The sequence below is a fragment of the Myzus persicae genome, unplaced genomic scaffold (genome assembly GCF_001856785.1).
Source record: "Myzus persicae strain clone G006 unplaced genomic scaffold, MPER_G0061.0, whole genome shotgun sequence".
Taxonomy (NCBI): domain Eukaryota; kingdom Metazoa; phylum Arthropoda; class Insecta; order Hemiptera; family Aphididae; genus Myzus; species Myzus persicae.
The window spans coordinates 21,874-38,890 of NW_019100480.1; the positions used below are offsets into that span (position 1 = coordinate 21,874).

The 17,017-nt window shown below is 35.6% G+C and overlaps 2 protein-coding genes across 2 annotated transcripts; both read left to right on the plus strand.

Moving 5' to 3' along the window:
• The first annotated feature begins 3,542 nt into the window (after positions 1 to 3,542).
• On the plus strand, positions 3,543 to 8,801 carry LOC111026967. Its single transcript, XM_022305163.1, has one exon. The coding sequence runs from the start codon at positions 3,543 to 3,545 to the stop codon at positions 8,799 to 8,801; it is 5,259 nt and encodes a 1,752-aa protein (XP_022160855.1).
• Positions 8,802 to 14,629: 5,828 nt separating this feature from the next.
• LOC111026976 lies at positions 14,630 to 16,897 on the plus strand. Its single transcript, XM_022305174.1, is given in 7 exon segments — positions 14,630 to 14,755; positions 14,865 to 15,023; positions 15,245 to 15,331; positions 15,426 to 15,581; positions 15,864 to 15,996; positions 16,293 to 16,424; positions 16,524 to 16,897. Coding segments are annotated over 7 exon segments (1,167 nt in total).
• Positions 16,898 to 17,017: the final 120 nt, after the last annotated feature.

Here is a 17,017-nt window from a genome sequence, read left to right on the forward strand (position 1 = left end):
TAAATTAAGAACTGTATAGAATATAGGTAAACTACACAGATTCACAGTTTCTGTCTACTGCTTACAAATAGGATTTATATAGGTATTGTAAATAAAGTGATATTTCTTTTTATTAGTACTTATTAATTATACAAAATACTTAATAATGTTGTTTGAAAGAACTCTTACACGATAAAAGTTAAACTCAAATTGATTTGTTTTGACACAGTTGATTCTTAATTTATGTATGTTGTGACTGTTTTTGGGCCAGGCACATTGGTCATTTTCAATCCAATGCTCAGGAACACTTTCCACACTATTGTCGTCCAAGAAATGAACTATTGCCCACATTTTTCTCTAATATGAGATACTATATATTATTATACACCTTAAACTACATTGAAAATTGAAACAAATTGAAATATTATAGATAAGTATTAACTATGTACAAATATTCTTAAGTAGATAGAAGAAACGCCAAGTAATACGACCCAAACTCCAGAGGAAATATATTATAACAAGCAACATAACATCTACATGTAACTCTTAAATAATTTTTTGATGAAAATTTGAACAAAAAAAAATGGAACATGAATAAAACTATAGTACAAAAAATAAAATTTTTTGTGGGATACATTACTTGGCTTTCCCATTAATTATTATATTATTTAATTATTAAAATGAATAATTGGTGTAGCTACTGACATATTTTCATCAATAGGCAACACAGCATATTTAACTTTTATATCACAAATATTCCACATTTCTATTTTTTTGGAATAATTACTAATTTTATAAACTCCTATGTCTGAACTTTTTATTGGTTTTTGAAAGAAACATTCTACAGTTTCAAATTTTCTACCTAATATTACTTCTTTTTTCAAGTGTGTATTATAACAAATATTAACTATCTTAATTATATTAGTTTCTCCATTGATGTTCACACTAGCAAATGAATCAGGATCAGAATGAATTTTTATTTTTATGTTTTCCAAAACTAATATTTTATACTGTGGCGAAGCCATCTCTCTAATTAAAGGACCTTCGGTGTGTAATTTTTCAAACTTTGGTTTAACATATTCATTATTAAAATTATGTTTGGTTTCATCATCAAATTCGAGGTTACATTGTTCCCTATATCTTTTTACTACTTGTTGGAGCTTTTCATTTTTCCTTACCTTTTTTTTTCAATTTACTCATATAATTCTCAAATTTAAAGCAACTGACCTGATCTAGAGAACCATATTTTTTATAATCGTCGTATAAGTGAATTAAAGAGTGCACATTGCTTGATATAAAATGATTACCATACAAGTTACCAAACTCTGTAACAAAATTTACCATTAAAACCTGAGCATATGGTGCAAGGTGGTTGAAATTAGGACTTAAAAATATAGTAATAGCGCTATTTAAGTTAAGAAAATTGCAATAAATTTTTTTAGACACAAGTGAATAAAGCACTACTGGCCCTGTGTATAGTAAAAATTGCCGTAGTTCAGTCGCTTTCCAACGACATAACTCATCTAAACTTCGAGGTTTTCTACTAAAATCAGAAGGTATATATTTTTTTAATGATATTAGACGAGTACTTATGTTTTTAACCAACTCAGAAGGTAATTTTTGTTGATTAACACCTACTCTACCAATTTCACCACTACCTTTCCATAGTGTAAGCATTTTTTTCATAACTCCCAAAAGAACACAATGCATATAATCAATAGAAAAATGTTGAACAACATCAATACCAGGAATATTCACTATACTAGTACTATGACCAGGAGTATGATATTGTTCTTGATTTTTTTTAAAAAAATCTTGGTGTGATCTTTTAGAACAATCTAGATCTGGAAAACAAACACGTCGAAGTAAACGAGAACTTTGTACTGATCATCTGGAACAAGAATAAAAACCAGTGTGGCCCTTTGTTTTTAATAAAAATGCCTTTGCGGGAACATCACAACAAAATGCATCAATAATGACATTTTTTTTAAAATTAATTAGTTGTTTATTTTTATCAAATAACTCAATAGTAATTCCATTTGAAATGAGATCACTAACTTCTTCTATAAAATCATTCATGAAAATATTACTGTCCCCTGGCTTTTCATGACCCCAATAAATTCCTATAGGAAACACAGTTTGATTGAGTTGTCTAATATACCCTAAAATTGGCCAAAATGCACTACCTGAACTTTTAGCCAAGGGCAGACCATCAACACCTATTACTAACTTGATGGTTTTATCAGAAAAAAATGTATCTATATATTATTTACTAATCCAAAATGATAGTATACACCAGGCGACACAGGTTTTATTTGTACGGATTGACTATATGGAGTATTAGAATTAATTTGATGAATAGTCCTAGCATCACTGGAAAATTACTAAAACAATCATGTTTTTTTAAAATTTTTAATAAACCTGATAGTGTATTATTAGGTACAGCATACTCAACTGCCCATTTACTTAATTCACTCTTCACATCAAACTGTTGACAGTTTTCAAATGTTTCACCTCTATCATCAATACTGTATTCATAATTTGAATTATCTATGGTTGTTCGGTACAGAACAACAAATACGTCGCGTACACTCACATACGCGCGTGCGTGCGTTTTCCACGGCCGCCGCAAAACAGTGCCGTCGCCGACACAGCTGTTTTTGTCGCGACCAACCGTTGCCGCCGGTCGTATCAGCGGTAACGGACGCGTTATCTCGCGTGTGTATACGCGACGTTCGTTGCACCGACGTCGTTGTCGTATATCGTGTGTGCGTCGTGCGTGTATGTAAAAGGGTCCGACCGTCAGCGTCGACGCGCAATTTTTACAACGTACTGTTCCGCAGCCGACGCCTTCCATTTTTTATTATTTTGTTCTCTGTATTTGAGTGCCATCCGATTTACAGTTGGATGTGCTGACATTTGGCGTCCGTGTACCCAAAACTGTCGAGTTCTCCCGGTCTAACCGCAGAACACTCAAATACAGCGTCGTCGCATTATTTTAATTTTGCGTGCTCGTCGTGAGTCTCTGTCGCGCTCTGTGCTCGTGCAAGGTTCGCGACACCGCCGTCCACCACTTTCATCGTCATCGCCAGCAGTGTCATCAGTCATCACTCATCACCTTCAACATCATCGTTCGTGTCATACCAGGTCGATCAGGTCGTACTTAACTTACACTCATCATTTTTGTTATCATTGTTAATATTGTTAAGTGGTTCGAACCCTCCTTTTATTCTTGTCTGTAAACGTAATACAATGCCGTTCGTATGATCATCGTATTTGGAGTTACAAAATTATTTTGATATATGTATACAACCTCTTTACCTTACTTCTATTTTTCTTTCCTTCCTTAATACAGTCCACTCAAAACGGTTTCGTGTGCAGCCCACTCGCACACATTTTGGTCCAATCGATCCGGATTCGAATTGTTTATTGTTTATTGTTGTTATCGTTTGACCGTCGATATCTTATAATTAATCGTACCGTTGTAAGTGCGTGCGCCTGTGAATTGAGATCGGGCGTCCGTCGTTGATCGAAAACGTTCACGTACGGTTATACTTTCTACAATGCCTCTTTCTGCCGGCGAAATTGAACGCGCAGAGCGGCTGCTTAAGCGTACAATCGCTAAACGCGATATGTTAGTGTCACAAGTCCAATTGTTATGTGATTTGGCGCATAAAGTTGGAACAGATAAGGAGGTCCTCCCGTTGTTTCGAGCTAGGAAAAAAGACATTGGTGGTTTGCGCACTCAATGTTCGCTTGAGCAAGACTCTATTCTCGATATTTTAATTCAACTCCAACGCGAGGAAGAGTATAACTCAGTTCATGTACCTATTGGGAACAAGCTGTCGGAAAACTATTATCTGATTATGGCGATTTCTGACGACGTTCTCGTCGAACCTTCTGTGCGTTCAGAACCAACCGGTGTTAATACCGCGCGCATGCAGTCGCGCATACAATTACCAAAAATAGAATTACCTTCATTTGATGGTTCGATATTAGAATGGCGATCTTTCCGTGACATATACATATCTCTCGTACACAATAATGAGAGCATTGATGACGCGGAACGTTTCCATTATTTAATTTCGCGTTTGTCTGGTTCTGCGTTGTCAGTTATTAAATCCGTGCCCCTCACTGCGGCAAATTATGCCATTGCGTGGGGAGCGCAGTCGGATCGTTTCGACAATAAGCGATTATTAGCATCGGCACATCTGGACAAACTGTTCGCTTTTAAGCCGATAGTTCAAGAATCGTTACCCGCGCTAATGGAATTTGTAAACACTTTCAAAGAAAATGTATCCATTATCAAATCCATCGGCGTCGATGATCTGGCCGGGTTTTTACTATTTCATATGGGATCGCGTGTGCTCGATCCAACCACACTACGCCTATTCGAGTCTAGTATATCTCAATCGACAATTCCCGAATTTGGTGAACTATTGGACTTTGTTCAACAGCGTTGTAAGATTTTAGAAAATCTTAAGCTGAGCAATAAAATCGAGAATAAAATTGATCACGTCGATAAATGGCGCGAAAAGGCGCCCATTCGTGGGAAATCAACCACTTCAACAAAATCCGTCCTTGCTGTGACTACGTCTTCGCCAAACAAGTCCTCGATTAAATTCGTTTCGAGAAACTGTGTGTTTTGTGATCACGCCGATCACAACATATATCAATGCCCGAAATTTAACGAGTTATCTGTCGAAAAACGCCGCGATATTGTTGTTAAGCAAAAATTATGTTTCGCATGCCTCAATCCGACACATATGGTTAAGGACTGCTCGTCAAAAGGTGCCTGTCGTTCGTGTAGCAGTAAACAACATCATTCGTTACTACATCTTACTTCTTACAAATCATCGACTACGGAGACCCCGTCAACATCGGAAAACGGAAATTCTACTTCATTTGTGGGTGCAGCTCGTACTAATTCTACTGTTGTACTAGGCACCGCCGTCGTTCACATTAAGGATGCATGGGGGCAAACTCATGCAGTTCGTGCACTTTTAGACAGTGGCTCTCAACTTTCAGCCATAACAAACAATTGCTCAGCTCGACTTGGGTTACCCCGAAATCGTTTCCAGTCCAACATTGTTGGACTCGGTCAAAGCCCTGTAACTCAAATTCAAGGTGTCACTAAATGTCAATTCACTTCACATTTTGATTCAAAATACGTGTTTCCCACAGTAGATTTGGTTGTTTTACCACACATTACGGCGGCCATGCCGTCCGCACATTTGCCCTCTAACGTACGTCATCGGTATCGACATCTTTTACTTGCTGATAAGCACTTCGACGTCCCAGCGCGAATCGATGTTCTCTTTGGGGCGGATGTCTTTCCTAACCTCATTCGTTCACAGGCTGGCGTTGAACATTTTGCAGGCTTTCCATCAGCTCTGGACACCAAAATTGGTTGGATAATCTTTGGATCCCTTTCTACATCAAATACCACGCCGTTAGTCGCTCTTACAACCGCTGTCGATCAGTCGATCGATGATCAACTGTCACGTTTTTGGGAAATCGAAGAACCTGCCGCCTCTGTATCACCCACCACTGAAGACCAATGGTGTGAAACGTTTTTTAAAAATTCTACGTCACGTGATTCGTCAGGCCGATTTTGCGTCGCCTTACCGTTTCACGATTTGTTTACCAATTCTGTCCAGTTTCAAACTTCGTCACCTCACGGCCTTGGTGAGTCTCGGTCCGTCGCGTTAAAGCGTTTTCACAACCTGGAAAGAAGGTTGGCGAAGGACGTGGAGTTGTATGCCGCTTATCGGCAGTTTATGTCCACATATTTAAAGTTAGGTCACATGGTGTTAGCTCCCGAACCCGGCAAATATTTTATACCTCATCACGCCGTACTCAAGACGGACTGTGACATGTCAAAAATACGAGTGGTTTTCGATGCCTCGTCTGTTTCTTCGTCTGGTCGTTCCTTAAACGACGTTCTATGCACTGGTCCCAAACTACAGGTGGACTTACGTGACATTTTACTACGTAGTCGGTTGCACAGATTCATTTTGACCGCCGACATTGTTAAAATGTACCGGCAAATTTTAATCCATTCCGAAGATCGCGTCTTTCAACATATATTTTGGCGCGATTCACCCAGTGATAATCTTCAGGAATACCAGTTATGTACCATTACATATGGCCTTAATTGCGCTCCATATCTGGCCATTCGTTGCTTACACGAACTTGATGAGCAGGACGGTCATCTCTTCCCCTTGGCAAAAGGTGTTCTCAATCGATCAACTTATGTTGACGACATAGTTGTCGGTGCCGACACGGAGGAGCAACTTCTACGTCGAAAAGAGGCAATCGTCAGTTTGCTCCACAACGGGGCTTGTGAACTGAGCAAATGGACCAGTAATAGTGCTCTCGTCTTAGGGTCCATCAGTCCTGACCATCGTGCGAATTCCGTATCATTTGACCCACGGGACGAACATTCGGTGAAAGTTCTTGGGTTACATTGGGACACCACTAATGACAATTTCGCCTACCATACCAGCATCCCTCAAGCCTCGTCTACCAAACGGCAAGTTCTGTCAATCATTGCACGTTTGTTCGACCCCATCGGCGCTTTGGGCCCGTTGCTATTGTGGGCAAAGTACTTTATGCAATCACTGTGGGGCAATAAACTCGGGTGGGACGATCCAATGCCAGAAGAGTTATGGTCCACGTGGCGGCAATTTTGTTTGGAACTGCCAGCTGTCTTCGACTTAATTCTTCCTCGTCATTTTCCGGTGACATCTCAGCAAGACATTCAATTGTTGGGTTTTGCAGATGCTTCTACTAAAGGTTATGCAGCGACCATTTACCTACGAATTGTCAATGCAGATGGAGATGTGTCTGTCAAATTGGTCACTTGCAAAACTAAAGTTGCCCCTCTTAGGATCACGACTACCACCGAAGCGTTGTCCATACCGCGTTTGGAGTTATGTGGTGCGTTACTACTGGCACAGACGCTTCAACACACCCACTACGTCCTTTCGTCTGAAATATCCTTATCTCGCATCCGAGCGTGGTCAGATTCATCTATTGTGTTGTCGTGGCTGACATCAGATCAGAAATATTTCAAGATCTTTATTACCAATAGAGTCGCGAAAATCCACCGGCTTATACCTGATTGTGAATGGAATCATGTATCGACAACTGACAATCCGGCGGATCCTGCCTCTCGCGGCCTTTTGCCACGAGCGACCGTGGCATCAAGAATCTACTGGGACGGTCCCGATTTTTTACAGCTTCCGGAAGAACAGTGGCCAAAGTCTAAACTCTCTCCACTAAGTCCGGATCAGTTGCCCGAAACTAGACCTAATATCACCACAATGTTAACCGTGAATGTTCAATCACCATCGCTGGAATTGTTCAGTCGTTTTTCTTCACTCAGCAAACTGCAACGAGTTTTGTCATTTGTTCTCCGATTTTTGCGTCGTCTCCGTCACCAGTTTGTCAACGTCGGACCATTGACATTCGCGGAACGCGAAGCAGCATTACGTGTCGTCGTACAACGGACTCAACAACACTACTTCTCGGATTTGTCAAATATGTTAAGAACCAAGTCTGCCGTTACACCATCCTCCTTGGCGCAACTGGCGCCCTACACCGATGTTAACGGAGTCCTACGTGTTGGAGGTCGCCTACGATTCTCATACGTCCATCAGGAGGCGAAGCACCAGATTCTTCTGCCTCGATCATCACATCTCACGGACTTGTTGATCAGACACTATCACTTATCCTTTCTTCACGGTGGGCCGAAGTTAATCATATCAATGTTGAGCCAAAAATTTTGGATTTTGTCCAGTCGTGCCGCTGTACGACGTGTCATTTTTTCCTGTGTCCCTTGCACACGCCACAAGGCCGTCCGGCCCCAGCCAACCATGGCTGATTTGCCACCCTTTCGTGTCCAGCCTCATCGACCATTTTCCCACGTTGGAATGGATTATGGTGGTCCATTTCTCGTGAGGGAGCATCGCCGACGAAACGCTCAAGCCGTTAAGGTTTACTTGGCATTGTTTGTATGTATGTCTGTGAAGGCGGTTTATCTCGAGGTCGTCACCGATTTGACCACAGACGCCTTCCTTGCAGCATTGGATCGTTTTATTGCACGACGCGGAATTCCAACCAACCTGTATTCAGACTGCGGCACAAATTACGTAGGTGCGGCACGGCAACTTAAGTCTCTCTTTCGTGATGCTAAGGCACAAGACCGCTTGTCTTTGCACTCAACTTGTACATGGCACTTCAATCCTCAGGCCGCACCACACTTTGGTGGCATTTGGGAGGCTGGAATTAAGAGCGCCAAGCATCAGCTCAAACATGTCATAGGCCAACAAGTACTTACGTACGAAGAATTTTATACCTTGATCACTCGCATCGAAGGTATACTCAATTCCAGGCCTATCACACCGACATCGTCTGACCCGCATGACTTGAGTGCGTTGACCCCAGGCCATTTCTTGATCGGACAGCCCATCCATGCACTTCCCGAACCCGATATCACTGATACAAGGATCAACAGGCTCAATCGATGGCAACTAATCAGACAATGTCACCAATCGTATTGGAAAAGATGGTCCCGCGAGTATTTGTCCACACTTCAATCCCGTCACAAATGGTTCAAACAGTCTCCGAACCTGAGAATCAACGATCTGGTAATTGTAGAAGCTCCTTCTCGGCCACCAACGGAATGGCGTTTGGGGCGCATAATCGACGTTCACCCCGGTTCCGACGAAGTCGTACGGGTTGTCTCTGTGCGCACCCAGGATGGTGTTTTCAAGCGTCCGGTTGTGAAGCTTGTGCGGTTGCCTATCGAACCGTAACCATACCTTTCCATTTCCTCAATTTCTTCTTGTCTTAATAAAACCACTGTATTTTTTTTTTTTTTTTTTACGATGTTTTGCATGTATAACTGTTAGGGAGATTACCACTTGGTCGACCGCAAAATTCAACAAGACCAGTCTTTAAGTTCTGCTTCATTTTGAAAGTCCTTCGTCTTTCAACGTGGGGAGAAAATGTTCGGTACAGAACAACAAATACGTCGCGTACACTCACATACGCGCGTGCGTGCGTTTTCCACGGCCGCCGCAAAACAGTGCCGTCGCCGACACAGCTGTTTTTGTCGCGACCAACCGTTGCCGCCGGTCGTATCAGCGGTAACGGACGCGTTATCTCGCGTGTGTATACGCGACGTTCGTTGCACCGACGTCGTTGTCGTATATCGTGTGTGCGTCGTGCGTGTATGTAAAAGGGTCCGACCGTCAGCGTCGACGCGCAATTTTTACAACGTACTGTTCCGCAGCCGACGCCTTCCATTTTTTATTATTTTGTTCTCTGTATTTGAGTGCCATCCGATTTACAGTTGGATGTGCTGACATTTGGCGTCCGTGTACCCAAAACTGTCGAGTTCTCCCGGTCTAACCGCAGAACACTCAAATACAGCGTCGTCGCATTATTTTAATTTTGCGTGCTCGTCGTGAGTCTCTGTCGCGCTCTGTGCTCGTGCAAGGTTCGCGACACCGCCGTCCACCACTTTCATCGTCATCGCCAGCAGTGTCATCAGTCATCACTCATCACCTTCAACATCATCGTTCGTGTCATACCAGGTCGATCAGGTCGTACTTAACTTACACTCATCATTTTTGTTATCATTGTTAATATTGTTAAGTGGTTCGAACCCTCCTTTTATTCTTGTCTGTAAACGTAATACAATGCCGTTCGTATGATCATCGTATTTGGAGTTACAAAATTATTTTGATATATGTATACAACCTCTTTACCTTACTTCTATTTTTCTTTCCTTCCTTAATACAGTCCACTCAAAACGGTTTCGTGTGCAGCCCACTCGCACACAATGGTAGATTTTTCTAAATTATTAATTCCATTATTTAATGCAATTTGATGTAAGATGTTTTCGGATACTAGATTTATATTTTTAACAATATTATCGGAATTAGAATTGTTATCGTCTGAATTAGCATTAACCGACACATTAGAAATACTTATACTTGAAGGGTTAAGTATTAGGGGAATCTCGGTTAAATGGTCTGTAATTAAATTTGCAATTTCTTCCAACAATCTCCTCCGTTTAGTAGATTTACTCATAAAATTTTGTCTATGCATGTTGTTATTTTAGTATTAATTAATAACTAATTTACACAATTAAAATTTTAGTTTTATACTTACAAGTTCTGAACAAAGGTATATACTTACAATAGTATTGAAGTCACGCCAGTCACGGGTAGGTTAGTAGAACACTATAAGTTTATAAACAGTAGGTAACTAATAATTATTACAGGCTGCCGCGCGGTCTCACCAAAATGCCGTACGAACTAATAACGAGTCGTTTTTCAACGTTCAACCGTTTATTATTATGGTGAGGGTGGTTGGAGGGGACCGTGATAATCAGCTCTCGGCGTAACGACGAATTGTACATGCAAGTGTTTAAGTGTGTAGAACATTATAGGGTAAAAACCCAATGGTTATTTATGGGAATTTATATTTTTATAATCCTCTATATAATAAAACGTAAACTTTCTACAAACGGCCGTAACAAAAAATCAAATTTACTGACGGTTGAAATCACAAATTTAGTACCAGTCTCCAGATCAGACTGATTTTTGTTATAATAACATAATATAAATAAATACTTTGATAAACCTATCTCAGTTGCATTATATAACTCATATCATGAAGATATGAAGAAATTCATATCATTATAATACTAAATTTGTAATATCTCTTTGTTATAATATAAATAAATAATTTGAAATATCTCACTTTCAATATATTTTTTATATCATGAAAGAAATGCATATCATTATAATACTAAATTTGTAATATCTCTTTATTATAATATAAATAAATACTTTGAAATATCTCAATTTCAATATCAGAATGACATCGCTGAAATAAAAGTACTAGAATATTAGATTTAAAATATTACTATAATAATATAAAGATATTACCAAGTGAAGTATCTTAATATTTACATAAACAAGATATATAAATATCAAAATCGTAAATTTGCTGTATGGGTTGTTATCTGTAGATTTATCCAAAAATGTACATAAAACTTATCAAATCCTATATTTCTAATGGCACCATCATATTTATGAATAATCTTTATAATACCAAAGGCATTTACAGGATCTTGATGATATATGAAGGATGAAACTGCCCTATGCTTAGCCTATCTAAGAGGAGTTAAACTTGATATTTGAGGTGGCATTGTATCACCTGAAAATATTTAATTAAATGTCATCTTACACCTAAGAGTATGTATCTAATAAATAATAGTAGTATACCAATTTTCATTCATGGAATCATTGATTATAAATACTATAGATTGCTCACTGGACGGTTTTTTCGGTGGCGAACAATATAACTCTCGGTAGATGGCGATAAGAACAAACAATTCTAATAAATTTCATTACAGCCGCCGTAACTATGATCGGCGCGGTGCGGGTATAACTGGTTTTTATGGTAATTTTATTATTATCATGACGATTGCCGGCCGACGGGAATTTATTGATTCCGCCGAAACAGGTGACGAACTGACGACATAATAATATATGACACTGGCCAATTAATTTATAATATTATAATTTATATTATAAGTTAAAATATTTTGTTTTTATAATATAATATTTCGACCGATTCATATATTTTTATTCCGAAAAATTGTGAATGTATGAACAAGTAAACACCATTTATGACCATTCTTCATAGTTTTAAACTTAAATTCTCTGTGAACAATATTGTCATAAATGTTAACTTGTTCATACATTTCACAATTTTTCGGAATAAAAATATATGAATCGGTCAAAATATTATATTATAAAAACAAAATGTTTTAACTTAAGAAAAAGAAAAAAATTTAACACTTCTTTAAAAGAGAGAAATTTAATAAAAAATACTAAACTTCTATTAAAACATAAAGTTCTATTACCATGCAATGCAAATTGTAAAAAAAAAATGTACACTGAATATACCAGAAGAAAGAAGACATGACTGAAATAAAAATATAATTCGTTTGAATATCATTTAACTGATAATAATTCAACTGTTACAAAAGTTTGTAAAGTTTTTTCCTTACGACTTCTTGCACAACACATATTATGATGGTGCATTAACTCCACCATCAGATAAACGCAAATATAATAGACCAAGTTCTGAGTACAGTATTGAAACACATGATTTAGTTAATACTCATATCGAACTTTTTCATCCAACTATCTCACATTACCGTAGGGAACATGTCCCAAATGTACGATATCTTCCTATTGACATAAACATAACACTTATGCACGCAGATTTCATAGAAAAATATCCAAATATTCAAATATCTTAAGAGTTCTATAGGTTAAAGGTGAAAGAAAAAAATATTTCATTCGCAACCCTCGGCCATGAAGAGTGTGAAGTATGTGAATCATTTAAATTACACGACCATACTGAGGAAAATATGCAATCAAATTGTGAAATATGTACAACCAAAAAAGAACACACTCTTCGTTTTAAGAACTCAAGATCACTGTATCAACAACATGCAGAAAAATCTTCAAAACCAGCTCATGATTCTGATACAGTATATTACTCTGCTGATTTGCAGAAAATAATTATGTTGCCTAGAGTAGATTTTTTTAAAAAGGTAATATTTGTTCGTAGACTGACAGCTTATCATGAGAGGTTTGTACCTCTTGGTGAAAAATGTGAACAAAACACAGTTTCTTGTATTTGGCATGAGGCCATCACTGGAAGAAATAAAGAAGACATAATTAGCAGATATTTTGCATTTTTTTACACAACTTGAGCTTCTTGATATATTTAATTAATTCTGATGAAACATCAACAAATATAATTGATTTATACTTTTTTGAGCCAGGGCATACCTTTATGAGTGCTGATAATTTCCATCACCAAGTGGTGTAGACGGATAAAAAAAAACATAGCTTTTAAAATCAATGTATACATAGCTCTGCTTAGAATCTGTATAAAGTGTGTAGTGTGTACGTTATTTATATCATATTTCCTATATTTGTATAAAATATTTTGATAATTATTATTTACATTCTACCATCAATCGATTGGCTTCATTTCGTCTGTAAACAGATGGACTTATGTGACGATTTACCATCGCATCTAAACATCGTTCTTTTTCTGAATCAGTTAATTTTCGTTTCTTATTGTGATTCGTCTTGAAAGATCCAGTATAAGTACAATTCATTAAAACTCTATAAGTAATTACATAAAAATAATCAAACGTTTAAAATCAAATATTTTTTGATAAAAATTGTATTACCGAATATTTGCAGATGGTACATCTTTTATTTCACCATAAAATATTGACCCACATTCCGAGCATCTTCCATGAACGGACACATATATATTTGCTGATGGTCCTACTTTAGCCCTTTTAAAAGTAATTGAATAAGGAAGTTTTGTATGTAAAAAACAATGATCCTAAACCACGTTGCTCTAATGGAATGGTGTCAAAACTTCATAAGATCTGGTACGTTTCTTTCCGCAGTACAATGTACTCTGAGGACTTATGCTAGCATATTCTTCAGACGATAGTGTTAATGAAAAAGTAATCACTTCAGTAGTTGAATCTTTATTGTGAGAATTATCATCTTAAATGACGAAAATTAAAAATTATGTATATAATTGTTTCAATTAAAAAATTATAATAAAATTATTATAATTATAATATTATATAAAATATAAATTATACTACTGTTTGTTTCTTCTTGTGTAGGTTCACTAATCTCTGTTAATGGAAGTAATCCTAACTTTTCCCTACTTCCTCCACGATTAAGAGCTACTCTAACCCGAATTGATGCTGCAGTGATTTCTTTGTTATATTTTTTATTGACAATATTTGCTATTTTATCCCATACTTGATCTTTAGTTCCAGCAATATCTTCCAACAATAATAATTTAGTACAATTATCTAATCACACAAATTGCATTTTCCAATTTTTACTTACTTCTTCCATCCTCACTGATAATTTAATTTTTTAAACTTAAGATTTCAATCTATGATAGCACTTTCTACTTTAGGTTTTCTACCCATGCTTAATAAACATAATATAAATTATATAAATACTAATTAATAAAAAATGTGTTACCTCGTCTACTATTTACATTACTAAAGAGTTTTTAAACTGTTCTTGATCATTAGTGATAGTAAGATTTTGCTAATTTTTAATTTAATTATCGGTTACCAGTGACCAGTCGTAAAATTAGAAAACACTTTTTGGTACCTATTTAAAATGTTGACATTTTTTAGTTTTGTATTTTATAATTATAATTTATAGGCACTTATAAATATGTCCAATGTACATCCTGAGGCCGGGTTGCATAAAGAACAGTCTGTACATTTGTTACCGGCTCTGTAAGGTTTTAATGATTGTGTAAACTATAGCTAGTGTTGCATAAAGAAATATTAAATTATTGATAACCGTGGTTACCAAATAAATTAAACCTTTATTTTTGATAACACCAAATAAAAAAATCCTTATCATAATTCATAAATGTAATTAAATTAATAAAAATTATTATTTATTTCATAAACATATTTGAATTTCGAATATTTGTTCTTATTTCATAGCCCATTAGCCCCTGATTGCCTACAATAATTTATTTTAAAATGTCATATACATATGTTGAAGATGAAGTAAAAAAGAATTTACGAACAAAAAATTTTAATAATGAAGAAAAAAAAATGCTAGTTGAACTAATTGAACCCTACAAACACATAATTGAAAACATAAAGGTATGTATAACAAATTTAGTTAACAAAACAAGACAATGATATTAATGTAGGTACCTACTTATAATATTGATATATTAATTTATTTTACACCTATTCAAATTTGTTTTAGACTGATGCTTTTAACATAAAACATAAAAACAAAACATGGGAAATTATTGTCTCAGATTACAATAGACAACAAACAACTGGGATTAGAACATGCAAACAATTAAAAACCGCGTATGACATGGCCAAAAGACAAGCAAAAAAATCAATGAGTGATGATAAAGTAAGTTAAAATGTATAGGTACATACTAAGGTGGTCCTTATTTTCAAAAGTCAACATTTTTACGGAGACGCCCAAATATGTTTGAGAACTATAAAAAAATAATACTTACAAAATTTGGTAGTGTTCAACTATAAAATGTGCCAGATACATAGTTATGATAAAACTATAATATAATTTACTGTTTAAATTAAAACTATAAGAAAACATTGTTTTTAAAATAGGTGTTAATGTATAAACTTACAAAACAATTCACGGATGAGGAACAGTCCATGGTTCTGGACTTAGTCAAAACTCATCGTTTATCTATTGTAAGTTTTATGTAGTCTTGTAAATTATATAGACACTAGATAAAAAAAAAAGTAAGCTCATATATTTGATAAAATTGTTTGTTTATTAACATAGCTCAGTGGGCATCTATTTGAAAAGGATGAAGCATGGTCAAATATTGTTGAAACTTTTAATTTGCACCAAACATCAGGTACAAGAACATAAGATGAAATCAAATATTTATTTGAACATTTAAGTAAAACGGCCAAAATAGAAAATAAAAATGATAAAGTAAGACCCAATATTACTTTATTAATTATCCTATCTCCCTCAAAATAACAATTGGTGATATACTGATATGTAATATGTAAACCAGACTGCAGAGTATTCATAATATAACTATTCGCTTTTGACACTCAGTAAAAGTTTCGTTTTTCAATTACGTTGCCATTTATTACAAATTTAATATTTCTGTTAACTCAAATTACTGTAAACAGACTATGCAGCATAAGTTACTGACCTAGTCACCTAGATGTAAAGTGTATTAAAACTATGTTTATATTTGGATTACAGATTGAAAGATTTAAAACTGGTGGAGGACAATACAAAAAAAGTATGAACCATATAAGTGAGCAAGTAATTGCAGTAATTGAAGACCGAATTACTCCATTATTCAATGCACATGATGATGATTATGGCTATGCTGGTTGGTCCGAGTAACTTATATTTAAATTATATAATGCAAATAAAAATTAAGAAGGGCAAGTGGGTTAGACTCTGATTCTGAGCAAAGACCTATATTAGCCAATATTAGTGAATAGTAAATATATGATAATATGTTATATTTATATTGCTGTATTAAAGTAATTTTATCATTTACAGAAAATCTAAAATTAAAGGATTGTAGTAATTCAGAAACAGAATCAAAAATTATGAATACATACTATTGTATTAATTCCAAAATTGTTAAATAATTTATATGAGTTTTTTTTTACATTTAAGATCCAATGAACGCTGATAGATGTATTCAGAATGTACAAGATGATATGGAAATTGTTGAATTTGTAGATGGAGTTGAAGAAATCGATATCACAGTAGATAACTCACTTCCTCCTTCTCGTGAATTCAATTGGGGTAAATTTATTTGATTTATAATGTTTTACTACTGGGATTTACCTATGTGAAGATCTTATATATTTATAAATGTATTATCTTGCCTATAATTTGTTTAAGCTATGTTTAATGCAGAACCTGAAACATCAACATCATCAAATAACAGTTACCAGTCAAATCAGTCAAATCAAATAAAAACAACCAAAGATACTGCGGTTAAAAAAGGTTCTTCACAAAAATCTGTATGTGATGGTCTACAAGAATTGGCCAAAAAAAAAATTAATAAAGTATGTGCTCAACAAAAATTTTCACTAGATATCCAAAATATAAAAATTAAAAAAGCAAAGACAGAACTAGAAACAGCAGAAACCACACTAGAAATAGTTAAGACTGAACTTGCCTTAAAAAAAATAGAATTTAATTCAAAAATAAGGCAAATAGAATTACAAGAAGACATTTTAAATTTGCAAAAACAAAAGCTATCAAAAAATTAGTTTTTAATGAATCTGTTGTTATTATTTAAACCTAAATGAATTATGTTTATAATACTCTAGAATACTACTACATTTTATTCATACTCAAAAAGGAATTATGTTTTTTTTTATTATTTAAAT

What these genes read in the sequence shown, in the direction of transcription:
- LOC111026967 (XM_022305163.1), top strand. Translation starts at nt 3,543, where the DNA reads ATGCCTCTTTCTGCCGGCGAAATTGAACGCGCAGAGCGGCTGCTTAAG.